This window comes from Pseudochaenichthys georgianus, chromosome 22 (assembly GCF_902827115.2).
Source record: "Pseudochaenichthys georgianus chromosome 22, fPseGeo1.2, whole genome shotgun sequence".
Taxonomy (NCBI): domain Eukaryota; kingdom Metazoa; phylum Chordata; class Actinopteri; order Perciformes; family Channichthyidae; genus Pseudochaenichthys; species Pseudochaenichthys georgianus.
In genome coordinates, this window is record NC_047524.1 from 74,852 (window position 1) to 101,788 (window position 26,937).

At 41.3% G+C, this 26,937-nt stretch overlaps 1 protein-coding gene across 1 annotated transcript; it reads right to left on the reverse strand.

Annotated features, from left to right (window-relative positions):
* Positions 1-12,646: 12,646 nt before the first annotated feature.
* Positions 12,647-15,620, reverse strand: foxg1a (forkhead box G1a). Its single transcript, XM_034111921.1, has one exon. The coding sequence runs from the start codon at positions 15,398-15,400 to the stop codon at positions 14,081-14,083; it is 1,320 nt and encodes a 439-aa protein (XP_033967812.1). The 5' UTR covers positions 15,401-15,620; the 3' UTR covers positions 12,647-14,080.
* Between the last annotated feature and the right edge of the window lie 11,317 nt (positions 15,621-26,937).

Consider the following 26,937-nt stretch of genomic DNA (forward strand, 5'->3'; position numbering starts at 1 on the left):
GGTAGAAACAATAAAAAGCTTATTGGGAACTTGCTCGTTACGTTCAGACAGGTCTTTCCCCTCGAGGTCCAACAAGTCCAATATTAGACACTTAAGCGTCGAAAAGGAGCATGCGGGGGTTTAAGGGACGTGTTTTCAGTACGCTTCAAATCAAGAGCTTGGTTTTATGCATTTTGTATTTCGCAGCCTTGTTGAACATTAACTTTGCAGGAAAGTCAAGTGTTAAAGCAGCAATACGAAACACAGACTCGCACAGACGTCGATTTATATACATATTTGTATTTTTCCTTCCTCTGGATTCTGGGAAACGGCATTCTCTCTCTGTCTGTACCCACAAACTGAAAGATTGACAATAGTTGGCTTTTGACGTCTGTGCGAGTTCAAAGCCTGAATCCCATCTGAACGTGAAGGGAGACTTGTTCCACTAATCCGGCCTCAGGGAGTCACTGGAGATCTGAAACATGAGTGAGACCCGGAGCCTCAGGGGCCCCGAACCCACGGTGGAAACTGGTTTATGGCACAAACATCCATTTCAATGTGTGTGTGGAAAAGGGAAAGTGGAATACCGACCAACAGGATGCAGTTATTCTTTATTGTTCAGCTCTATTGGTTCCTTATCTTGACTTTAATTCAATGTATTATGGTAAGATGTTAATAATAAGTTAATCAATATTACGTTTGAATAAAGAATATTTCGGTACAATAGATACAACTCGGGGCAATTGGATATTCTGGCATCTGCTTCGCTGTTGGCAAGACGACTTCTTCTTCACTGGAAATCCAAAACAGCTCCTTCCAAGGCGCAGCGATGTTATGTCTTTTCTAAAATGAGGGAAATGTAATATTCCTTAAGAGGCGAAACCTCTATGTTTTACAACACATGTGTCAAACTCGAGGCCCGGGGGCCAAATCAGGGCCGTGGTGGGTTTAATTTCGGCCCGCAGGATAATTTCTAATCACTATTAGATCTGGCCCGCCGGTATATTGCAGCACACCTTCCCTCCATCCTGAGGGTCTCCTCCGCTCAGAGCCCAAACATTGATGACCTTGCACCCTGATGAGATTGAGTTTGACCGCCCTGCCTTACACTAAGTGGCAACCCTATAACCTTCAATTCTCCCTCATGTTTGTCTGCTGATCGATGGACACCCCCCCCCTTTCCTCTTTATTATGTATTTAGTCTTTGTATTGTTTTAGTATTATGATTTCTGTTAGTCGGTACATCGCTCCCTTATAGTTTAACTATATCATATATATTCATCTAGCTTGTGACTTTATGCACAATAGTAGAGACGACATGGTAGCTCTGAACTGTGGTCCCTATCAATGTACCAATGTCTTTTCTACATGTCTTCAATACAAATATGTGTATGTGGAATCTGTTGACATAATGCATAAAGTCAACGTTTCCGTTATTTCAGTGTATAGTTTATATTTTAAAGGTCTCTGGGATTCTCTAAAACAGCTGGTAACTGTAGTATTTAATAAAACCTAAAAGGAGGAACCAGTGGATTTGTTGTGGGATCTTTTCAGAGGAGGATCAATGCGAGTGAAGGACAGTGTCCTCGATAGTAACTGGATTAGGCCGAGTAAATTAACTGCTCCATTATTTAACCTGATACTGCTTAACCATGTCCATTATATTACAAGCTGCAATACAGCAATAAACAACCATGATATGGCGGTTTAACGTAAACAAAAGTTCTCCCCGGTTTTTGACTGTCAGGCTACTTGGGCCTTTTTGTAACCTGCAGGCAGAACTCAGGGCTACAAAAAGGCCTTGATATTTGTCATCTAAAAAATTAAAAAGTGGGCAGGCTTCAAAACAGGTTATAAGTCAATATAACATTTATCAGACTAATTGGATTTGTGTACATCTTGTGGTAAAGAATCCATGTCATTTATTTAAGTGTTTTTTTAACACAATTACTATTTATGTATTTTTTACAGCTGTCCAAACTGGTGATATCTTCAATCATATATTCATATTACTGATAAAGATGTCAATAGTGGTCTACAGTGTTTCATATTTGTTCTGAGTTGCTTCTCTTCACTCCTGAATAAATGATAAGTGCATTTCGTTGTCCCAGTAATCTAAACTAAGGACAATTAAATTACTTTTAAATATGAAACCAAACCTCGTTTTAATGCAAGCTTCCTATAAATAAATATCCATAATGCAACAAAGCTTTAGGGTTGATTCACGTTGTTATATTACATATATTTAACTGACTGAGATGTTAAAATCAAAGTTCTTCATATCGATGCAGGAGACACAAAGGATCAACAAACTGTGTTAAAATCACTGAAAGCCAAACCGACACATGTTAAATATCGGAAGCGTCACTTCTCCAGGGATGTGCTGCAGATAAACACGGGGGGTTGTGCGGTAACGGAAGTGAGTTGAACGGGATCGAAGTGAGTCGATTTCTGAGGATAAGTAAAGAGAATAACATCGAGATGTGACACAGCGGCGGTGAAGGATACAAAAAGGCACAGATATATTTAAGTTACGTGTTACGACGTGCCTGCATGGACATAGAGCATTTGGGCGTAAAAGTGTGTAAACATTTAAAAAGGGAGACGGTGTGAAATCACGTGCTTCATGTTCACGTTACACACATTTCCGGTCTGAGCGCAGGTGTCTCTAATCAACATGTGGTCACGTGGTGTGCGAGTCAACATCAGACGGTAGAAAAAAGCAGGGAAGCTGCACGCACACGCGCACGCACACACGTATACATTTTTTATATTGAGTTTCATTCTGATCGATAGATGAGATAAACGCAAATTCTCCCTAAAATAATAGGAAAATATACAAAATAATAAGTAAAAAAATATTATATGTTAAAAGTTGGGTTATAATACCAAAAGATAAACAAACAAACAAATAAATAAATTCGTTATTTGTTCAATCATTTACAAGACAGTATGCAATCAAGTCAATCCGAACTCAAATCAACTCTTACTTTAAATCCCAAATGGAACTAAAACTCAACAAAAACTGGTTATCTGGTGTCGGATTAAAAAGATTGTGATGGTCTTTACAAAATATTGAATTCCATCTGAAACAATAAACAGTCATATTTGATCTAAACATGGATACATGAGACTCTTAGTGTCTGCATCTTTGCTGCTGCTCCAGGAAGTAGCCTGGCCCGGTTTCTCTGCTCTGAACTGATCCAGAGCATGGCTTGACCGGCTCAGTCAGATGACCTTTAACCCCGCAGGATTTAACCCTGTGTTTCTATTTTGGTATATCTTTGGTTATGTATTGACTGTTTAAATCAGGGGGGTCAAACTGAAACACTCAGAGGGCCAACATTAAAAAATGGGTGCTAGTGGAGGGCCGGACTGGTTCAATGTTTATAGCAGAACGTATTGAAATGAACTTATTGCACATATTAAACCTGGAACTAACAAAGCTTAACTTATTGCCTATAAAAACAACATTAAACATTAAATAATCAGCTGCATTCATTTCTCACGGCTCTATCTGCAGCTTCTCCAGAGTCATTTCTCATGGCTCTATCTGCAGCTTCTCCAGAGTCATTTCTCACGGCTCTATCTGCAGCTTCTCAGAGTCACTTCTCTTGAGTACATTTCCCCACAGGCCAACAACAGCTTCAACAAAACTATTCCCTCAGAGAGAAACCAAACATGCCCTGCTGTCGTGAGAGAGGAAGTGCAGAAGGAAGCATCCATTGAACTCAGGTTGCTGCTCTGAGATGCTAGCTCAGACACTTGGCGTCTCATCTTGGGGGCAAGGTCATCAATGTTTGGGCTCAAGGTCATCAATGTTTGGGTCTGAGCGGAGGAGACCCTCGGGATGGAGGGAAGGTGTGCGTGCAATATACCGGCGGGCCAGATCTAATAGTAATTAGAAATTATCCTGCGGGCCGAAATTAAATCCACCACGGCCCTGATTTGGCCCCCGGGCCTCGAGTTTGAAACATGTGCTTTAAGGGTTCGGATTCCATACCACACATTTCTTACGATCAAATGACAACGACTTCACTTCCAAACGGATTTATTCAGTTATGATTTAGCGATAAAAGAGAAATGTTCCTTATTGAGTCCACATCGTGAGAAACACCAGGAGAAATAAGATCTAACAATGCAGATAAATAAAGTCGTGTAACAGCACAAACGCTTCCATCATTCGTACGCCCCTTTATGTCTGGCGTCTTAGAGAGACATAAAGATCATATATGTTTAAATGTGAGAAAATCAACAAACAGCATTAAAAAAACATGCACGTATAAAAGTGTCTGTTTAAACCACATGTGTCAAACTCGAGGCCCGGGGGCCAAATCAGGGCCGTGGTGGATTTAATTTCGGCCCGCAGGATAATTTTTAATTCCTATTAGATCTGGCCCGTCGGTATATTGCACCTTCACTCCATCCTGAGGGTCTCCTCCGCTCAGAGCCCAAACATTGATGACTTGCACCCTGATGAGATGCCAAGTATCTGAGCTAGCATCTCAGAGCAGCACACTGAGTTCAAAGGATGCTTCCTTCTGCACTTCCTCTCTCACGACAACAGGGCATGTTTGGTTTCTCTCTGAGGGAATAGTTTTGTTGAAGCTGTCGTTGGCCTGTGGGGAAATGTACTCATAAGAAGTGACTCTGGAGAAGCTGCAGATAGAGCCATGAGAAATGAATGCAGCTGATTATTTAATGTTTAATGTTGTTTTTATAGGCAATAATTGAAGCGTTGTTAGTTCCAGGTTTAATATGTGCAACAAGTTCATTTCAATAAGTTCTGCAATAAACATTGAACCAGTCCGGCCCTCCACTAGCACCCATTTTTTTATTTTGGCCCACTGTGTGTTTGAGTTTGACACCCCTGATATAATGGTTGAATATTGCAGTTAAAAGTCATCGAAAACAAAAATAAAGAAAATAAAAAATGTCAAAACTGTAGCGTATTAGGAGATATTCTGACTTTTAGTCCAAAGACACTGGGCACTACATTTCCCACAATGCAACTGGACAGATTACTTCAATCAGGGCCTCCTGCCACTGGAGAGCATGGCTCAACCACTACAGGTGCACTTTAAAAAAAATAACCTGCTATCAACTTCCAATCCATTTTTAGACATGCCGGCAAAGAGTTTGAATATTAAACTAACAATTCAACAAATCATCAAACTAGTCCGACGCTTAAACATTGAGTCAGAAATAGTAAAACAGCAGGAGGACTGTCACGTGACGCACCACCGACAAGCTTTGTTTTCACTTCAGAGAAATCAGTGAACTCTGTTTGGCAAAAAGACGTTTCCATAGCTTGAGACTTTTACATGTTGGTGCCAATATGTTCTGATTCTCAGAGTTGTCTCTCAGTTACCGTGTTCATCCAGAAAAGGGTTATTTAGGTCCAATTGCGGATCTTTAATAAGAACGCGAGAAAAGGAAAACATGTAAACAAAAAATGAAGAAAAAATGAAAGCCGTTAAAAAGTCAAGAAAGAGAGTCAGTAAGAAAGAAAAACAAGAAAAAAGCAACATGAAAGAAGTTAAGACAAGAAAGAAAGAATATATCTCCCCCCCCACCCTCCCCCCTTTCCTCCCCCGTGTCCTTCTGTTGCTTCTTTTGTCTTTTGACTGCTGGTCACCCCATTTAACACGGACAGATAGCATCAGGCCGACAGAGATTGGGTTCCCCGAAAGCTCCATTGTTGGGGGGTGAGGAGGGGTGAGGAGGAGGGGGGAGTAGGGGGGAGTTAGGGGGGTTATTGCGTTACAGTCGGACTCGTTTCCAATCTGAATACAAATCCTAAAATCAGTGAATTAATAAAGAAAAACGACTAGATTTTATTCAATATTTGATTTTTAGATTTGTTATTTTTTGTCAGAATCAGAAACAGGTTTATTACCAGGTGGTTGATACGTAAATTAAAAACACAGATAGAGAACTAGAAAAATATTTAAAATGATAAAAAATATAGTGAAATATAACAGTATTTACATAGAAATAGAAGGGGTCAAGTACCTGAGTATTAACAATGCATTCTTTTATTCGTAATATTATTATTCTATTATTATTTTTTTCGTATTTGTCATCTGCTATGAAGTTCATATGTACCTAGTTATTTAGTTATTTTTCTTAGAATGCAAAAATGGAATACAAATTGGCAGTAATACAAAAGTGGGGAAACAATACTAATAAATAAATACGAAATCATATACAAGACATATGCAATCAAAAAGGTATATTTCTTCTTTTAAAGGGGACCTATCTCGCAAAATGCACTTTGTGATGTCTTTATGAACATGTGTCCGGTGCGTCGGGGAACTCACGCAGCGTCAGAAAATAAAACCCTCTCTCTTTTCCTCCGTACCCAAATCTCTAAAAACGGGGGTGCAACGAGCGGATACAGATTTGCTGCCGATCTGACGTCAAATCGGCAGCGGACCCACAGAGAGTTGCTGTCAGAAACAATACCTGACCTGTTTTGGACGTAATCTCGTCTTTGTTTACATTAGCATCGCTAACACTCAGAGCTAACCTGTACTTTTTTTTGTACTGCACTCTAACTTTTATCCATGTATTTTTCTTTTAATGTTTATTTTATTATCTTTTCTTTTTACTGATTTTAAATGCCATTTTCTAAATGTCTTTCATTTTTTGTAAAGCACTTTGAATTGCCTTGTGATGAAAGGCTATATAAATAAACTTGCCTTGCCTTGCTGGAGAGCACATGTGTTGAAAAAGCAGGAAATACAAAAAGGAACTCACCTTGTGATAAACCCGCAAGAGAAAAAGCATTTGAGATACTGTTTCAGAACTAATCCTTGATGTGGTTTAAACAGGATGGCGTTTTATCACAGCAGAATTTAACTTTATCTCCGGTAGAATTCTGATCAGGCATTAGCTCCGCCTCCTTTTTTTTTTTTTAAGCTCAGGACCCAAAATCTGCGTTTCTCTAACAGGGCTGCAAAAGAGGGGTTTGAGCAGAATGAGGCATGGCTACAACGGGGGATCTGTTTGGGATGTTAAGCAAAAGACTTCACATGTAGGCCCTACAATTTATGTTTCCAATATAGCATGATAGGTCCACTTTAAAGTAAATAATTAATACAATAGAATGAGTGAGGGGTGAGGAGGGGGGAGTTAGGGGGGTTATTGCATCAAAGTCAGACTCGTTTGCAATCTGGATACAAATCCTAAAATCTGTGAATTAATAAAGAAAAACTACTATTTTTTATTCAATATTTGATTTGTTTAATTTGAGTTTTCTGCTTTCACTTTGTAAGTTTTGTTTTTGGTGTTATTTTATGTATTATATTTCACTCTGATTTACAGACAAGATAAGCTAATATCTCCATAACATAATAGGAACAAAATACTGTGAGATTTGGGAGAAACTAATAAATGAATTCGGTATTTGTCCTTTTAAAAAATCATATACAATCAAATCAAAAAGGTAATTTCTTCTTTGAAAGTAAACACAAAATGTAACAAAACGAGGGCTTGTTGCGTTTCAGTCGGACTCGTTGGACTCGCAGGCTTCTGAGGACATGAACACATTGCTGCTGAGTCTCTTTGTTGTTTCCTGCGAGCTGATCTCAGAGCAGCCGCCAACAAACCGCCTGCAGAGAGAATCACAGCCAGCAGACCTCAGATCAGGGGCAGCTCGTTTAGAGGAGGAAGAGGAGGACATATATATATTTAAGGTGATTTCTAACTGAATGCAACCAAACTCAATTTAAGGGCTTTTTCTTTCTAACTGGATTTAGAGCATCGATGGATCCCGAAAGCCGCAAACCTCCCAGTTCGGACTGATTCATATGTGATTCTAGTTTTGCCATTTTGGTTTATTTTTTAATTTTACAAAATGCTTCCAAGGCCTGATACCATTTATTTTAAATAAGAAAAACCATACATTTAAAATCGTACATTTGAAACCCTGAAATTACGAACCACTAATAAAAATCGGATTCTGGTTTTATGGGACTCAAATAAATAAACTGACTATTTTCTCAATTTTGGTGCCAGAAATATCAAATATTGGATATTTTCACCCAGATGTTTTACCTCATCTGTGTGAGCCTCAAGACTTAAACATAGGAGTCTGAAAGCTGGTATAAAATATGGAAGAGAGTCAACAAGAATGTGTATTTTAAGCAGCAGCATTAAAGTACACATTGAAACTGATGACTTGTTTTTTGGGGTTAGTATTAATCATTTTAAGGCAAAAGAAAATGTTCCTTTTCTTGTGATTATTTATTTATCTTACAATTATGAGCCAAAGCTCCATGGTCTCCAGTAACCCTGGTTTGTTCTCTAAACACTTGTTATCCAATCCGGCAGCAAAGATGTCGATCACTAACAGTTTTATTTAGAGATTGTAAAACTAAATTCCAGTTGTTGGCCCTCAAAGCGTAAACTCTAACCCTGACGGGACTCTGAGCTTTTTGAAGAGCAAACCCAAAGCAGTCTCTATACGGATATTTTAAATTGTTCAATTTGGTAATATGTTTAAAGTGTATTTCATCTCTTTTCCTGTAAGAACCTGTCAAACCGAATATGGAGCATCTCGGGGCTCTTCAATTTGAATTCTAATTTAAACAGCTCTCTTTTTAATGTGGACACTAATATATTAGAGATCACTCATTTCATCCAATCGATAGAAGAAATTGACGATTTACCGATATGTTTTAAAACTCCCGGACATCACGCGGTCCGTAACGCTTTCCAACGTGTTGCCATAATTCAAACAGGATTCTCTTCCTGTTGTGGACCTCAGTCACTGGACACCACAAGTCTTCTGATATTGACGTTTGGATACTATTCCAGTGTTACTTGAATATTATCTTTCACGATGTGATGTATGAACCTCAGACACACTCTTAGAGCCACAAATCCACCACAAAAACATGCCCTGGATCTTCAGTGTCAGAAATGTTCAGGACGTTTCGGGCCCAGAGTTCAATGTGCACACGCAGCAGTCAGAGCCGCAGAGCATCATGGGAAACTGAGGGTTTTTTGGGCCTCGCAAAGACAGAAAATCAAAGCATGTTTCAGACGTCAGACAGAGGATAACACGTCCATCAGATCAGATATCAGGGAGAGCCTCGGATACCACAAAGAGGAGAGAAGAAGAAGATTTGGACACAACAAATCTAAAGGCACAAATCCACCAAGAAGGTTTGACGCCACGAGATTCCATTCAAAGTGTATTTAAAGCCGAATTTAAGATATGATTACAATTTAGGGTTTGGAAGTTTTTGAAGTTCGATATCATTTTAAGACAAATGATATCCAATCAGAGGAAAGGGAGGACACGGAGGAAACACCTGCAAGACCTCCTCTCTTAATATCTGCGTTGTGTCATGCCCTGCAGACTCAACATGTATCTAATAAATGATGTCTCTCTTAATACATCCGTGACATTTGACCTCCAGCAGCATGTGGGTTTATTTTTTAAATACCCTACTCTATTGTACTTTTGTAAAATAAAAGAAAAGAAACATTTCTGGATGTTTTAAAGCCAGATAAAATCGTATTTTGATTTGAAGTGTCCTTGTAAAAAATGACGTGTTCAAAAATCGTTGGAAAATAGTAAAAGATGTGAAAAATAAAAAGTAAAGCCGTGCGTGTGTGTGCAGCAGGATGCGGGCGTGACCTCTGACCTGCAGACAGACATCAGGCCCAACACGCCGCACAGAGACTCTTCAGGCAGGCTTCAAGTTGCAGCCAGAAACACAGTCCAACAAATGTCCCGGGATTCACAAACGCAACACACATTTCCCGCCGCGGCGGATATTCCCAAAAGAAATAAACACATTTTTACATTTTCCGTGTTGTATAAAACGTCTCGGTCTTTGAAACGTCCCGGCATGAATTATGGATTATATGTCCACACAACAAGAGGAAGAGGCTCAAAAAAAACATCCTGCAGCAGGCCGAGAAACCCGGAAATGTAACATTTAAATGCAACAGCAGTACATGTCTCAGAAGCGTTGTCATGAGAACAGAGACACGCCGTGCAGATCGAGCAGCAGCAGGAAGCAACATGTGATATTGTGTTGTTGCGTTTCCCCCCAAACAAGCAGGAAGGCGAGGAGGAGGAGGAGGAGGAGGAGGAAGAGCAGTAAGTGGGTTTATGATGTGCAAAATAAGCCAATATTTCAGATCCTACAACATCACATTTACATATGTGTGAAATGTAGGCCTACTTTAAAGTCCTGGTTGTATTGTGAGGGTTTCACACTCAGGAGCACACGCAGCCTGCAGACAGAACCCGGGGTTTAATGAACGCGCAGTTTGCTCGCAAAAAAAGAAACGAAGAAGAAATATAAAATATCGGGGAGAGAGAAACCTGCAGACATGCGACAACAAACATTATCTGCAAACACAGACACACACAGACACACACGCGCTGTCTGCAGATATGACAGGAGGAGGAGGACGAAATGAGACTTTTCATGGTTTCATTTTGAGACTTCATCTGTAAAAACAGCCGCAGAAATACTGTTCCAATATCATCCCGATCACAGCAGCTTCCAACCCCCACAGGAGAAAAGGTCGTTTGCGTTTTAACAATTAGAAGAACTGCAACAAAATACCGAATATCAACACTTAAGGAAACTACGCTTGGATGCAGGCTTTAAATATGTATACAAATGTCAATTTTGCAAGATTAATGAAGCTATTCAGCGGACAAAAACCAAGATAAGATTTTATCTCTGGGCCTAAAACAAATCAGTCAGAGTAAAGAGGCATACAAGCGGAACCAGGAAGATAAAGTGTCATTTCTTCAATGTAAATATGACGAATGGGAAAAAACACGGCGCGAAGCAGACCCTAAATGCACCTTCAGCAACATTATTAATAAGAGAAATCTGTAAAAAGTCTACTTTCTGACTAACAAGCAAAAATATATCAATATAAATATATCAATTCCAAATATTGTGTTTATCCAGTTCACCAGAAAATATTCAAATATCGAGGAAATAATACCCATAATACCACAACGCAAAATAACTCACAACATATTCAATTAAAGCTTAAAATCAGAGTTGTTTTTTAAAAGGCAAGAGTAGACTGAATTCTGCACACCACATGTTCTCAATGAAGCAAAACAATCCAGCTCCACCGAAATCATTCAAGTACTGATCAGCTGCATCTAAAACAGACTCAGTCTAGTTTCTGCCAGTGAAATGTCACATCTAAATGTTTTACGGAATTAATTTCTGCAGTTGAAGGTGTATCTATGTGTGTATTTATATATCTATAAAAAGCCAAACAAGCGGACCCAGAAACCTTGAAACTCGCATCACGGCAGCAACAGATCAGATGTGAACACAGATTTAAATAAAACACTGGAGCTCCACCAAGCGTCCTCCACGGAGCCAAGACGACACCAACGCTCAAATCCACGTCTGACTTCCACGGAGGACAAAACACCTGCACGCTACATCTGATATTTAACTTTCCGTCTGACACAGTTTAGAGAGTGGGTGTCCTTTCAAACCAACCGAGGCAAATATTCAAATGTGAAGCGTAGAAAGAAGAACTGGAGACACTTAAAGTCCCCTTTGCGTAAGGGACATGTGACGAATTTAAGGAAATACTCAGGAGAGCAGAAACATTAATATACTTCCAAATATTTGAGAAAAGGCTGAAAATGTGCAAGTTTAAAATAATACAACGTGCAGCTGTTTGCAAAATAGTTTTGGTTTGATCTGTAAATAATGATCCAAAACACACACGCACGCGCGCACACACACACACACACACACACACACACACACACACACACTAGCTGCAGCAGAAACACAAACACACCACATGACAAAGAAAACACGCTCACACTCAGACTCAGAATCAGAGTTGTCTGCACCCAGAGGAGAGCAAGCATCTGCACCTTGAAATGTTCCAACACAGCTCGATGTTCGCGCGTGGAATCAAACCGAAGCTCCAAAACACAGCAGCGTCTGAAGGAAACCATGTGACGTTCGAGCGCACGCGGTGATATTCTGTTGGGATTTCTGCACAAAAACCACGCAGGAAAGTCCGCAGTGAGCCCGCGGGCCGCAGCTTGCAGCGCCTCGGGTTTCAGAAAAGCAAAGAAAATGTCACGCAAGTCAGTCAGGCTCCAGCAGCCTGAGCGCGACCTCTGTTGCATCATTTGACACAGTTTTTCCACCAGGACGCGCGTAAATCTGCGTGCGTGGAAGAAGCTTTACGCACAAGGTGTGTGTGTGTAAACAACCAGAAGCAAAACGGCCCAAAACATAAACAAAAATAAACCTCAAGTGACAAGAGGGGGTATTTCTGGACTTGTTTTTTAAGAGTTGTAAATAAAATAAAACCAAGGCTTCTCGAAAGCATGGTTTGGTTTTAAGATGGTTTCCTATGAACCAAAACAGTCGCGTGCAAGAGAGGGTATATTTGGGGTTTATTTGTAAATAAAACCAAGGCCTCTGAAGGCATGTGTTGGGTTGTAAGACATGTTGCTGTCCAATAAAAGCATACAATTGTCATGACAGTGAATAACACATTCTGGTTACATTTAGAAGAAATGCATAATTCTTTTAAAAAATAAGAATTCCAATACTTTGATTCCCTGGAGATAAGAACAGCAACGACACGTGGCAAAGAAGACAAAGGGATATGCGTTAGTTATGAATGCAACCTATTCTTTTATTTTTTTATGATTAAAACATTTTTTTTATCTTTTTTCTTTAACTTCTGTAAGCGACAAACACGGGAATAAGAATAAGACCACAATATTATCACAACCAGTGACGACAATTAAAGGACAATCATTCCAAGTAGTATTAGATAATGAGGCATTTTTTCCTTTTTTTTTTACATTGTTTTGCCTTTTTAGAAAAGAAGGAAACCCCCAAATTCAAATTACAAATAGACATTTTTTTTAACTTTCTTTTACTAATTATACAAATAAAAGAAGATGCGTGAAATTCGTTTTTAGCGGCGATCACGTTTACAGTAAAAAAAAAAAAAAAATCACCGAGGAAATATCCATTTAAAAACGAGAGATTCACGTTTTAGTATTCTATTTAATTAGGAGTGGCACGAGGCGGGTTAAGGCAAAAGGCCTCCAGCTGCACCAATAAAACATTCAGTGAAATACATTTAAAAATCGGCGCCACCAAACTCCATTGAATTGTTCGCTAATTTAACAAAACATCAAATATTCTTCATAAATAAAAATCTCGTTTAAATGGACATGTTCCGCAGCGATGGAGGCACAGGCATCTTCCTATTCACTCGTTCATCCATTCATGCTAGTTCCTACTCTGCAAGCTGAATATTGACATTTCCTAAAAACCGATTCTTTGGTCTATAAAAAGTACATGTTTTTAAACTGGGAAATGAAACTATAAAAGAAACAAGCCTCTGGACTTTGAACGGCAGGAGTCGCTTTAGAAATAAAACTGTTTCACTGAATAGAAAATAATAATTAAAAAAGAAATTAGTGTTTTCTCCAATGAAAGCATTCCTCCAACGCGGCCCGGCTCAGCCCGCATGACACCTGATAATACTGCACACATGCGGGTCAAAGAACCGGCTTCAGAGATATTATTAATATTATTTAAACTTTTTTTAAACTTAAAATTAGACAAAACTATTTTAAATACACATTCTATAAAAGTAATGCCTCCTCGAACAACAGAAGTAAATCAGCCTAACCATCCTCTCTGTTTAAGTCACATTGCACGTCGCTGACTGACAGTATTATACAGAGACAGACCCGGACACTTATAGGAACAGACATTATGTACACACGAATTCAACTGCAGCGGGAGACGAGCAGAAAAGAAGAAGAAGAGATAATAATAATAATAATATTAAAAAATACCTGGAAACTTCAGGGCTGCTTTCTGTCAGTTTCTCTGCCGCTCTTTTTTGTTTTGCAGTTTAAGTCTCTCTTCTTTTCTCTATAGGTAGTTTATAATATTTCAGTTTTTTTACAATGTAAATGTTCAGTGTAAAATGTTCAACTTACAGTTCCAGTCATTTTTAAGAGTTTCACTCCTTCAGGGTGGAAATGGGGGTGAGGGATGGATGGAAAGGTGAGCTATGGGTGAGGGGTTGGAGTGTGTTAGTGTATAAGCGGGTTGGAGGTCGAGCCCTGGTTTTGATGCGTGAAATAGTCAGACAAGCCCCCGGAAAGTCCCCCGGAAAGTCCCGAGGGGAAGGCCGGCAGAGAACCGGACAGACCCGGCCTCAGAGAGTCACAAGCCAGCGAGGAGGACGGAGCCTGCGGGGAATTGGAGGCCGAAGCCCGGGCGGCATGCAGGGAGCCTCCGGGCTGCGTGGTCATGGAGGGGTGAGGGACGTGGGGGAAAAAGTAACTAGCCTGCCCAGACAGCAGGTTGACCGAGCACGGGTTCAGGGAGTACGTGGCCCCGGAGCAAGGCACCGAGAGGCCGCAGGGCACCGCGGAGGCCGCCAGAGCCGCAGCCGTGAGGTGGTGCGTCGCGTAGGGGAGATCCCCGCCGACCAGCCGGTCCATGCTCAGCCCGTTGGAGCTCGGGAACGACGAGTGGCCGCCCCCCATGTTCTGCGTCAACATGGTGCTGTAGGACATGGGGTGGCCCGGGTACCCAGAGGAGGTCCCGTTGTAGCCCAGGGCGCTGCCGGCGCGCGGGTGATGCAGGGAGAGGAACGGGGACATGGGCCAGTACAGGGAGCCGGCGCGGTCCATGAAGGTCAGCCCGGAGGTCAGCCGCGCGCCCCGCTTGAAGGCCAGCTTGGCCCGGGACGTGGTGGACCGCCGCCGGAGCTTCCCCGTGGTGCCACCGATGAAAACATCATCACTGCTGGGGTCAAGCATCCAGTAGTTGCCCTTGCCCGGGTCGTCGTAGTGCCTCGGAACCTTCACGAAGCACTTGTTCAGGCTCAGGTTGTGCCGGATGGAGTTCTGCCAGCCCTGCTTGTTCTCCCGGTAGTACGGGAAGTTCTTCATGATGAACTCGTAGATGCCGTTCAGGGTGAGCCGCTTCTCCGGACTCTGCCTGATGGCCATCATGATCAAAGCGTTGTAACTAAAAGGAGGTTTCTCGTACTTGCCGCTCTTCTTCTCTCCGTCCTTCCCTCCTCCGTCCCCGTCCTTCCCGTCCTTCTTTTCCTCCGGTTTCTCCTTCTCGTCCGGGCAGCTATCCGGACCGGAGGAGTCGCTTTTAGGGTCCGCTTTGCTGTCCTGCTGCGCGGCCGGAAGAGGAGCCTTCTGCTCGGCTTCCTCCGGCACGCCGGGCCGGTGGAGGTGGGTCTGGTGGAGGTGCTGCTGGTTCTGGTGGAGGTGCTGCTGGTTCTGGTGGTTGTTGTTGTCATTTTTCACGGCCTCGGGCACCAAACTGTTTATACTGAACGACGATTTAGGAATCATTTTCACCTCTTTGCGCTCTCCCATATCCAACATCACCGGGCAACGAGGGGGGAAGTGGCAACGACCGAGCGCGAGGAACACAGCTGGGCTTCAATCTGTCCTGACTCTGCCTGCGAACCCGAACGGGAAGGAAGGAAGGGGGGAACGGTAGGAAGAAGAAAGTATAGCCCAACAAACTATTTCATGTTCGCTTTGGGGAGAGAAAGGGAAACACACACACACACATGTACACACACATCGATAGGAGACAGATAGCTGCAATTAATTAGGGAGCCACAGCCACTAAAGCAAGTAAAAAACATTGGTTGGACCTTTCCAGTCCTCAGCCAACCAGGGGGACATTAGTATTAAATATTAAGGCGTCCTCTGCGCGTTCAGCCAATCATGACGCACAGGGAAACACACACACGCACCAGCGCCGTGCACGCTGCAAAAAGTGCCCAACCCGACCGCTCTTTTTTTTAACGGTTATCGAGTTTGAAAATAAAACTCGATCAAAATAAACATGAACATCGAAACAATTTTATTTATTTTTATGTTCAAAAACGATTTGTTTATTTAGGTTGTTTTGTTGATTCATCGTTATGTCGGAACACGTGTCTCCGAGTGACATTTTAAAATCAAAATCCAAACATGTGATATTTATTTGTTTGTTTTGTTCCGGTGAATTGTTTATTTTGGTTGTTATGGCGATGTTGTCTGCATTTTTATGTTAAAAATAGTGTTTCCTGGTCACGTTTTTTTCAAACACAATCACTATTTTAAGTCAAATAAATTCAGCTTTATTTAAAAAGGTATATATTTATGCGCTTTATTGTGTATATTTCTGACCTTTTCTGCACGAATAGCAGACTTCAGAGTGTCCAACACATCCCAAAGGATGTTCCAACACGGACACTTCTTGCAGTGTGGAAGGCTTTCTTTAAAAAGGTATATTTGTTGTCCTTAATGTTCATTTCTCAGATATTTGCTGCACAAATAATAGACTTCCAGAGAGTCTTCCACGCCCCACGACTTGCCAACACGGACACTTTTTGCAGCGTGGAAAACACACTCACCCCTATCAACACTGCCTCCCTCCCTCACCCCTCCCCTCTCCCCCCCCCCCCCCCCAGCTAAACTAAACCCTGTCGCTGGAAAACACACACCGTGCATGCGTACACCAAATCCCCGCCGCTCCTCATATTTACACCCCTCCGATTCAAATATTTTCCCCTTCGGCGTGTTCAAAACTGTTTACATCCAGAAGTCTGAGGCAAAATAAACAGAGGAGAGGGGATGTGGAGGGCACGCGGACACGGTCAGGACACGCGGAGGTGATGTTAGTGTCAGATAGCAGCAGCGGCGGCAGCAGCAGACTGAATGCGCGCGCTGAGGCTGAGGATTCTGTTTTCTCCAAAAGCCGATTTCTCCGTGCGTTAAAGTGCGCGCCGGAGAAGCGTAAAAGTCATGTCAGGGTTTCTGCTTCCTGGAAGGGCTTTGAAGATGTCCTCCCGCGGCTCCATGTTGGAGGAGAAGCGATCCGGAGGCAGAAACACTTTCAGTGACAAGTGAGGGTTCAGTAGAGTGCGGAGACTCGAGGCCACCGGAGAACGCGCGCGAGACGTTTCCTTTTCAGCCGGTTGCTTTGTTACTAATCACTGGGGGAAATAAATAGTACATTTTACAATTAAAGGATGGATCTTTTTATATTTTGAACAGGAAATATTTCACTTTTTCTTTTATTTCACACCTCACATCCAAGTCTGATACAAGATGTGACTTCTTCAGTACTCTCTTTATATGCAGTAGTAATACTACTGCACAAGTACTCGTGTACTGCTGCATTAATACACACACACCGAGGGCTTTGTGTTCTAGGGATTGTATTAACCTACAGGGAGTTTATATTCAATTATATTAAGCATTAACATCATTGGCTCTCTCGAGTATGGACACATGTTAGACCTATTATACATAATATATATATATATATATATATATATATATCCTAAGAGGTTTACACGCAAGGAAATAAAATAAATGTGAAATGACGGTAGAAACTGTAAAGACTTAAGATGTGCTACGGCCTATCAGCTGCTGCCATTATTACACAGGAGACCACTGCATGTTCAAATACTCACACTAATAATAAAGTAGGCTATAGAGCATTCGTTACAGAAAATAAATATAGGAACATGCATTATTATCTATTATAGCTTATGTATTATTACGTATGGAGCTTTTTTACTGCATGTGAAGAAGACACGATATAAACAAAGGTTTTACGCAGCTGTAAAATACATTTACAGATATTGTATTGTTGTTACTGATAAGATATTATATCCATACTGATAGTGTACAAACTGCAGCCCCCCCCCCCCCCCCCCTTCTGATATAAAGGGCTGGTTCATTGGCTGTAATCTACTACTGTTATTGTCAGACTACTAATATCACTATCACTAATTAATATTATCGATAGAGCTATTGTTGAAGCAGAGTTTTATCAACTCAACAAAATAAAAGCTTCTCAGGGAAGGATGCTGCGACAGCTTTCTGAGACACATGGAGAGTTATGTGAGCACTTCTAGGCGGGGTGAAAGTGACATTAAACCTCTACAACAATCAGCTTGTGGCAGAAACTCGGGAGCAACAAACTAAACAGTCTCACGATGTTGAGGCAGATTAGAAATGAATTCAAGTCTCTTGGGACCAACAAAGACAGAAAGTGTTTCCAAACAAAGTGGGGACAGAAAATCCCTTTCCATGAAAGACAGAAATCTCCGGATTAAAAAACCAACCGATGTTTCTGTCTCCAAAGGAAGGACACTTGTTCCCCCGGAGGACCAGCGGAAGGTCTCGGACCCTTGGAGCCGTGTTTCCGCACCGAAACCCCGAAGCGTCACCGGGCCGGATCTCCGCAGCGAGACGCAGATGTGAAGAAGAAGAGAAGAAGAAGAAGAGAAGTCTCAGATTCTGGCGGTTAATAATAATAATAAGTATAATGTAGATTTTAGACAGAGCAAGAAGGAACAGACATTCTGGAAAACACGTAAAAGTACGATTTTATTTCAGTTTGAAGATTTTAGACGAAGCTGAAAATATCAGATCTCACTAAAAAATAATTAAATGTCTTTTAAATTAAACTTTTTTTACTTGATGCTTTGACTCTCAATATTCCTACTTTCTCTCATTAGCCTATCGCTGTGGTCTTTGCACAATAGCGGCACATGAGTCTGACATGTCTAAAGGGGCTTCCGTACTTGTGTTTTAGGAAACAGGGAAACATGAAAACATGGAAACACAACACAGCAGTATTTGTTTTGACACGCGCTTTATCCCAGTGTCTCATCCGGGTGGAGAGGAAGAATAATGATCATAATTGAGGACAATTGAGCTTAAAATACCAACCAGGTCAACTTGCTTGGCTTTTCCTCAGATGTTCAGTCACATCTCATGGCCTTTGAAGAAGAACTGCTGGCTTTGAGTTCCTACAAAGTGTACTTTTAGTCACGCTATTACCTCCAAGTTCAAACATTTAAAATGATAATAATAATAGCAACAACAAAAGAGTGTGAACACGAGCCAACATTCTGCGTTGCATTGAATGTTGTTCATTGTTGTTTTCCGTCAGGCTCTTATTTGGAGAGCGGGAAGTTGAACTGGCTGTTTGTTTGTCAGCTCCTCTGTGACTCAGCGGACTACACGTGCTGCGGGTTTGTTTATTGTTGTTGTTGTTGTTGTTGTTGTTAGTTTGCTCACAGAAGCTGAGGATCAATCAATCAATGTTTATTTATATAGCCCAATATCACAAATGTTACATTTGTCTCAGTGGTCTTCACAGTGTGTACAGAATATCAGTATGACAATACGACACCCTCTGTCCTTAGACCCTCACATCGTACAAGGAAAAACTTCCAAAGAAAACCCAGTTTAAAGGGAAAAATGGGAGAAACCTCAGGGAGAGCAACAGAGGAGGGATCCCTCTCCCAGGACGGACAGACGTGCAATAGATGCCGTGTGTAAATTGAAAAGATAATACATTTGCAACATAGGTAGTCCAAGGATGTGAGCTGAGTTCGGACCGATCAGCGACTGTGCTTATATCAGGAGGAGGAGGAGGAGGAGGAGGAGGAGGAGGAGGAGGAGGAGGAGGAGGAGGAGGAGGAGGAGGAGGAGGAGGAGGAGGAGGAGGAGATGAATCCACTCCACCTGCAGGTTCTTCACGCATTGTCTGACTTTTGATCAGATTTTTATGATTTCTTCGCTTTAAACCTTTCAAGCCAAACCAGCAGGTGGATTTCTCAAAAGGAAGCGAAGAGAAGTCGTTGAAATAGAACAAATAAAGAAGCCAAACAATAGGTTATTTTTGACTTCAAACCAAACCAGGATCCACTTAAAGGTGGGGTAGGTAAGTTTGAGAAACCGGCTCGAGATCGCTAGAATTTGAAAATACACAACCGGAGAAAATCTGCCACTTCCTCTCAGAGCCCCTCCCCCGACACACACGAACGCGCACACGACCAATGAGGGCACGAGATGAGTGTGTGCCCCGATGGCAGGCTGACAGGCAGGTAGGCCAGTTGTACTTTTTACAGCGCCACGGCTTCTACAGATGACATTTTTTTATGGATTTGTTGTCAAAGCACTTCAGATATTCATTGCTATCGGATGTTCAGAGCATTCCATGGAATATAACAAAAAGTGTATCTCGAGCCGGTTTCTGAAACTTACCACCCCACCTGTAAGTGTTTTCAGAATGGCAGTCTGCTTGTTCTTTCGTTGGCTAACTTACAAACAAACCAGATTTTAATATTATTATTTTTTAAATGCCCAACAACACGGGGCCTCAAATACCGAACCAGACGCAGTCAACCCGAGAGTCAAGCGCATTAAAGACTTCCATTTGCGCTGTGACGGATGAGAGCCAGATTGCCTTCCTCGACTTGTTTGTTGGTCGACTTGCAACCGCGAAGTTCAACTTTAACAATGTTCACGCTCACAGAGAAACCGAACCAAGCCAGACCGCACGATAAACAACACTTTCAAACTGTAACGTGCCGTACGGCAACCGCATTTCACTGACTGTACTTTACTTTATTTAGATTTTAACCTTTTATTATTATCGTGGGAGAAACTTCTGAAGCAATTTGAGTCAGGACTCAGAGACACGAGGAGAGCTGGAGCTCTGATGGAGTCAGGACTCAGAGAGACACGAGGAGAGCTGGAGCTCTGATGGAGTCAGGACTCAGAGACACGAGGAGAGCTGGAGCTCTGATGGAGTCAGGACTCAGAGACACGAGGAGAGCTGGAGCTCTGATGGAGTCAGGACTCAGAGACACGAGGAGAGCTGGAGCTCTGATGGAGTCAGGACTCAGAGACACGAGGAGAGCTGGAGCTCTGATGGAGTCAGGACTCAGAGAGACACGAGGAGAGCTGGAGCTCTGATGGAGTCAGGACTCAGAGACACGAGGAGAGCTGGAGCTCTGATGGAGTCAGGACTCAGAGACTCGAGGAGAGCTGGAGCTCTGATGGAGTCAGGACTCAGAGAGACGAGGAGAGCTGGAGCTCTGATGGAGTCAGGACTCAGAGACACGAGGAGAGCTGGAGCTCTGATGGAGTCAGGACTCAGAGACACGAGGAGAGCTGGAGCTCTGATGGAGTCAGGACTCAGAGAGACGAGGAGAGCTGGAGCTCTGATGGAGTCAGGACTCAGAGAGACGAGGAGAGCTGGAGCTCTGATGGAGTCAGGACTCAGAGAGACGAGGAGAGCTGGAGTATAACAAGTGTTTCTGAAGTGAAGGACACACCCCACCTTTAAGGGAGACAGCGGATGCTCAAGGTCGGTCAGCTGCGTCAGAGGGCGAAAGGTAAACATGTATGGCAAAATTATTCCCGGACTATAATTATATTTATGACACGTCTACTTTTATTACACGATTCTGTTTGGCTGGAACGAAATAATGTTTTTTTTTTTTTTAAATGTAATCAAAGACACAGAAATATGATAGCGACCTCTGACCTCATCCTAATTAACATCTCAACCATCTTTAGAAACAAATACATCCGGTTTTTCTACATGCGTGATATTCAAACTTTTATTATCCATCTATTAATCAGTTTAAGTTTAACTTTAATACCGCCAGAAGAGTTTGAAGGGATTCAGCGCAGAATCAAAGCGTTTCTAAAAGTCTGGTTTGTTTTTGAAATGATGCTGAGAGAGAGGTTTGATGTTTGCCACTGAACACCTGCTGTCGGAGCATTAAGGGGTTCCTCAGGTTCCGACCAGAGCTTAAAGGGGTTCGTTAAGGGGTTCTCTGAGTTCCTTAGGTTTTTAGAGTCCAGTGTTAAGACGTTTCCCGTGGGGATTGTGTTCTCCAAGTGATCTGTCCTCCGGAGCATTCGTCTCTCCATCGAGGACCCTGTGTTTCGTTGAGTTCTTGAGGAACTTGTTTTTCTGACACGCCTCCACGAAGAATCCAAGAACTCTCTGGAACTTTTCTTCTGGTATTCACGGAAACACTTAAGACACAAAAGATCAATTTAGTAGGGAAAAAGTTGACTTAAGGGAAGCTCCAATGGTTGCGAAGAGTTTCAGGGGTTTCTTCCAAGGGGTTCTAGTTCTGCTTCTAAAGTTTAAGTGACTCCTAAAGGGTGTAAGGGGAACCACAAAGTTAAGAGGTTTCTTATTGAGGTCTTATATGTGGTTCCTGTGGGTATTGGGGGTTCCATTAACCTGGAATAGTTTATTTGGGTTCTTAAGAAAAAAAACAGGGGTTTAAGGGGAGCGTTATAAAAGGAGACCTTTTGGGTTTAAGTGTTTCTTAGGTGTTCTTCAGTTGTCATTAAGGGGGTTCCTGAGGGGTTTTTTTTAAGTTTTTTTTTGGCAGTTCTTAATTTAAAGTGTTTTGGGAAAAGTTAAGAACTTGAAGTGATTCTTGAGGGAGAGTGTAAGGGGTTTGGTGGTATGCTAGAGATTTTAAGGGGGTATCATGAGGATCCTTAAGGTATTTTCCAGGTTGGAAGGTTCTAGAAGTTATTAAGGGAGTTGCAGGTATTCTTATATTAAGAGACTTTGTTGGGTCCTTAAGGGGATTCATTAGGGATTTCCACTCACTTTAAGAGGCTTTAAAGGGGATCTTAATGCATTTGGGGGTTCCTTAACGGGTTACAGGTTTTTGGCTCATCTTATAATATAGTTTGAAACGACCAAGACGAAAAAAGTGTATAGACAAAATGTTGAAAACTGAATTAACACAAATGTTTACATGTTGTTGCGACAGCAGGCGATCAAACAGCTTCATCTAAACTGGCAGATTTCTCCAGGTTTAAGACGTTTTGGAAAACGTATACAAAACTGCAGCTATACTCATTCTAATGCATAAAAGTTCCCTCAAGGGACCATTTAAGGGCTTTTTTTGAGAGTTTTAACAGCAAGGTGTGCTATGGTTTTATTTAGGAATATGAACTTGCATAACGGACACAATGTGGTCGTTACAGTAAAGTTTACCCATGTCTAAGTAAAGCGAGTGTTTCACTTTGTATTTCCTCCACGCGTACAGACGCTAAATGATTTCTCATTGTTTTCAAGCTTGGTATTATACTTTGATTTCAATTAAACTCCTTTAGAAATGCTTGATTATAATCACATGTTACAATATGTTATTGAATTATAAGCTGTTAGTTGGTTGTCTTCTGGGAATTTAGTCCGCTCGAAAGTAAATAATCGTGATATGATTATGAAACGAACAGCTGTTAGAATACGTAGTTACATTAGGGTTGAGAAATGTTGGATAATTGACCCTGTAAACAGAGTATTATTATAATTATTATTATTCAGGGTATATGCAGGAATCCTTAAGTCAAATGTAATACATTTTAAGCCCCTTTCCATACATTTTAAGACCTTAGAAAGGCTTAAGGGCTCAGAGAGAAAGTTGTGATGTGGCGGAGGGATATTACAGACAGAGGGCGCCTCCTACAGGCAGACACAGAAACTACAGCAACATACATAATGTACATTTCATCGATTTACTTTACGTTGGATCGACATCGTCCTATTGTTCTTGCGCCACACTTTAATAAACAATTACATTTGATTTGATGAGAAGAGACAAGCACGTTAAGATTGGACTTAATAGGAATTGTTAATGTTTATATTGACGGATACATTTATTTGACGTATTCAAAGACGTGACACTGAGATCTGTTTTTATCTTTCCGATCAGATAAGTATTTAAATGTTAATCTAAATGTGATGATACGAGTGAAACACTGACAGTTTGAATGAGATAAATGTCCACGTGGGCGTGAATGTGATTAAACTGTCGGATGAGAAGCGTCAACAAACCGTGAAGTTCTTACTTTGCACGTGTATAATAATATCTGCTAATAATTAGATTTCATTGCGATTTATAATCATCAGCTACAGCTCCTTTTCTTGTATGATATAATGACCGGTTTGGTATTTTTGTGGAGGCACATTGACGTTATTTCAATATAGATATCATATTTCTGTGAATGCTGCTATAATGGTTATTTTCGACTGAACTCAAACAATACGTAAAAGACAACAGTTTGTTAAAATGAAAAAGTGTCCGACAATGTCAATTAAATACAATTTCTGCAGCTTTTTGACACAAAGTTCTATTTTTTCTCTGAATATTTCCTGCTTTTTTTTTTAAAATATCATTCGTGAAAAAAACTCTTCCTTTTAGTTTTTATGCAACTTGCTTCTTTCAATATTACAATATTAAGACTATCAATTGGAAATGAGTTCAGTACACTTTGTTAGAATAATAACATGTGTGACAGATGTGTTAAATAAGCTGACTGATCATTGTTGTATATAGAATTATTTGTTTAATAGGATTGTAGGAACATGTTCAGTGTATTTTGTTGATTTGATTAAGATACAGAGAAGTGCTGTTTCTATACGTCATCAATTGCTTAATCTTTAAGATTTTAATGCATGTTTTAAGAAGAATAAAACAGCATAAATCCATTCCTGAGTGCTAGAATATTGTATATCCGGCCACCAATAGAAACCAGCTGAGTTTGAACAATAAATAGATAAATCCTCTGCACGAAGCTGATGCATTAAACGGACTGGTTTTGCAACAGACACAGTCCCAGTCTGAGCAGTGATTGAACTGGTTAAACTGGGGGTTTGTCTGCAGCAGAAATCACTCAGACATTTCTGTCTCTGCTCTCCTGCTGGTTCCTGTTTTTCCCTTCTTCTGTAGCCGTGAGCCTTACGTTGAAACGGGAATCAGACGGAGGCCTGCAGGGACAAAAATGTGTCCAATACAAAAACATATATATAACGGTGACAGGGAAGCTGTTCAGTGTGTGTGGAGCTAAGATAGTGTTTTTAAATATCATATTATTTATAATTAAAGCCTTTAATTTGCAAACAAATATTTATGCACATTAAATACAGTCGGATTTTATTTTTTTACATATATTTTATCTTTTTTATAGATAGGGAAACGGACTCATAAACCACCTTTAAGTGTCTGATTTAACTTACATCATATCCATGGAGACAGCATGTATGCCATGAGCTTACATTCTTATCGCTATCATCATGCCACTATTTGTTATTGCATAATTTAAAGGCTATTTCGTTTCCAGTTCTTCATGTTCACTTTACAGTTCATGAGAGATTGAGTACGAATGTTTTTAAACAATTAAATATATTGCATGAAAAATTAAATACACCATTTAAAAAAACCATGACAGTAATATGGCTTGATTGGTTTTTGACTGGAAGTAAGATTTTCTAAAATGTTGCGCATTTTATTGTTTAAAAATATTGCATTAATCCAGAATAAATGTATTTAACTGTTGTTTTAATTGTTTGACAAATATGTATTTACTTAAAGTCCGTTTTAACCGTCACGTGTTTTGTCCAAACCTTGATGCTGCAGTCTTGAAATTGATGTTGAATCTTTAACCTTTATAGGAATCTGTGGATCAAATCAACTAACACCTCTCGCAGGGAAACATGAATTCACACAGGACGAGAACGGCCTCGATTGTGAAACAAAAAGCATGACAAGTGAGAGAAGCCGCACAGAGAGAGAGAAGAAGAAGAAGAAGAAGAAGAAGAAGAAGAAGAAGAAGAAGAAGAAGAAGAAGAAGAGCTTCCTGCTGTCCTGCAGCACAAAACAAGCAGAAGAGAAAATCATTAGCTGTGTTGGCGCCGCAGGGTTAATGGTTCAATCAATGTCAAGCGCTGGAAATACACTTTTGAACCGGACAATCTGCCGGCTGGAGCCCGCAGACTCACACGGAGAGAGCCGGAGGAGAGAGGCGCTTTACCGCAGCGACAGCGACACCATGAGGCCGCGGGGGGAACTACATCTCGACATCTGCAGACAGGTCAGAGAGCAGTAAGTAAAGTAGTACTTCTATCCAACTACACGTCTAAATCTGCAGGGATCAGAGAGGAGGAAAAGCAGTAAGTAAAGAAGTACTTCTATCTTTACACCTCTACATCCGCAGACAGGTGGGAGAGCAGTAAGTAAATAAGTACTTCTATCTTTACACCTCTACTGTACATCTGCAGACAGGTGGGAGAGCAGTAAGTAAAGAAGTACTTCTATCTTTACACCTCTACTGTACATCTGCAGACAGGTGGGAGAGCAGTAAGTAAAGAAGTACTTCTATCTTTACACCTCTACTGTACATCTGCAGACAGGTGGGAGAGCAGTAAGTACAAGTAGTAGTTCTATCTTTACACCTCTACTGTACATCTGCAGACAGGTGGGAGAGCAGTAAGTAAAGAAGTACTTCTATCTTTACACCTCTACTGTACATCTGCAGACAGGTGGGAGAGCAGTAAGTACAAGTAGTACTTCTATCTTTACACCTCTACATCTGCAGACAGGTGGGAGAGCAGTAAGTACAAGTAGTACTTCTACAGAATTTAAGATAACTTCATGGAATGTACGTGGGCTCAATAACTTGTCGAAACTTAAGTAAGTGTTAAATAAAGCTAAGAGGTTGAATTCCAAAATACTGCTTTTACAGGAATCACATTTACCACAAAGTGAAGTTCATAAGATCCAGAGAAGATGGAATGGTCAGATCGCAGCCTCCTATTCTTCCCATGCTAATCCAATCCACTTAAAAACAGAGGGTTTACTGTAGTGCTTCACAGCAAACATAACATTATAATGAAATATAACAATAATAGATAAAAGGCTATGGGCAGACAATAAAGCAAATCGATAAAAGAGAGCTCAGACTGGCTCGAAAGCGAGGGGAAAGAGGCGGGTCTTCAGAGTTTGAAGGGTGGGCGACAATTTGACATGGGGGGGGGGGGGGGCAGGTCGTTCCAGAGCCTGGGGGCTACCGCTGAGAAGGCTCGGGTTCCCCTGGTCTTTCTCTTTGTTTTAGGGACTACTAGCATCAGCTGATCAGCCGACCTCAAAGCCCTTGAGGGGGTGTACACCTTCAGGAGGCCGGAGATACTGAGGGGCCAGCCCATTAAGCGAGGGGTGTTAACTCTTATACATTAAAGTAGTACTTATATCTAACTACACCTCTATATCTGCAGACAGGTGGGAGAGCAGTAAGTAAAG

Excerpts from the sequence above, each read along its gene's own strand:
- foxg1a (XM_034111921.1), bottom strand. The coding sequence starts at position 15,400 with ATGTTGGATATGGGAGAGCGCAAAGAGGTGAAAATGATTCCTAAATCG.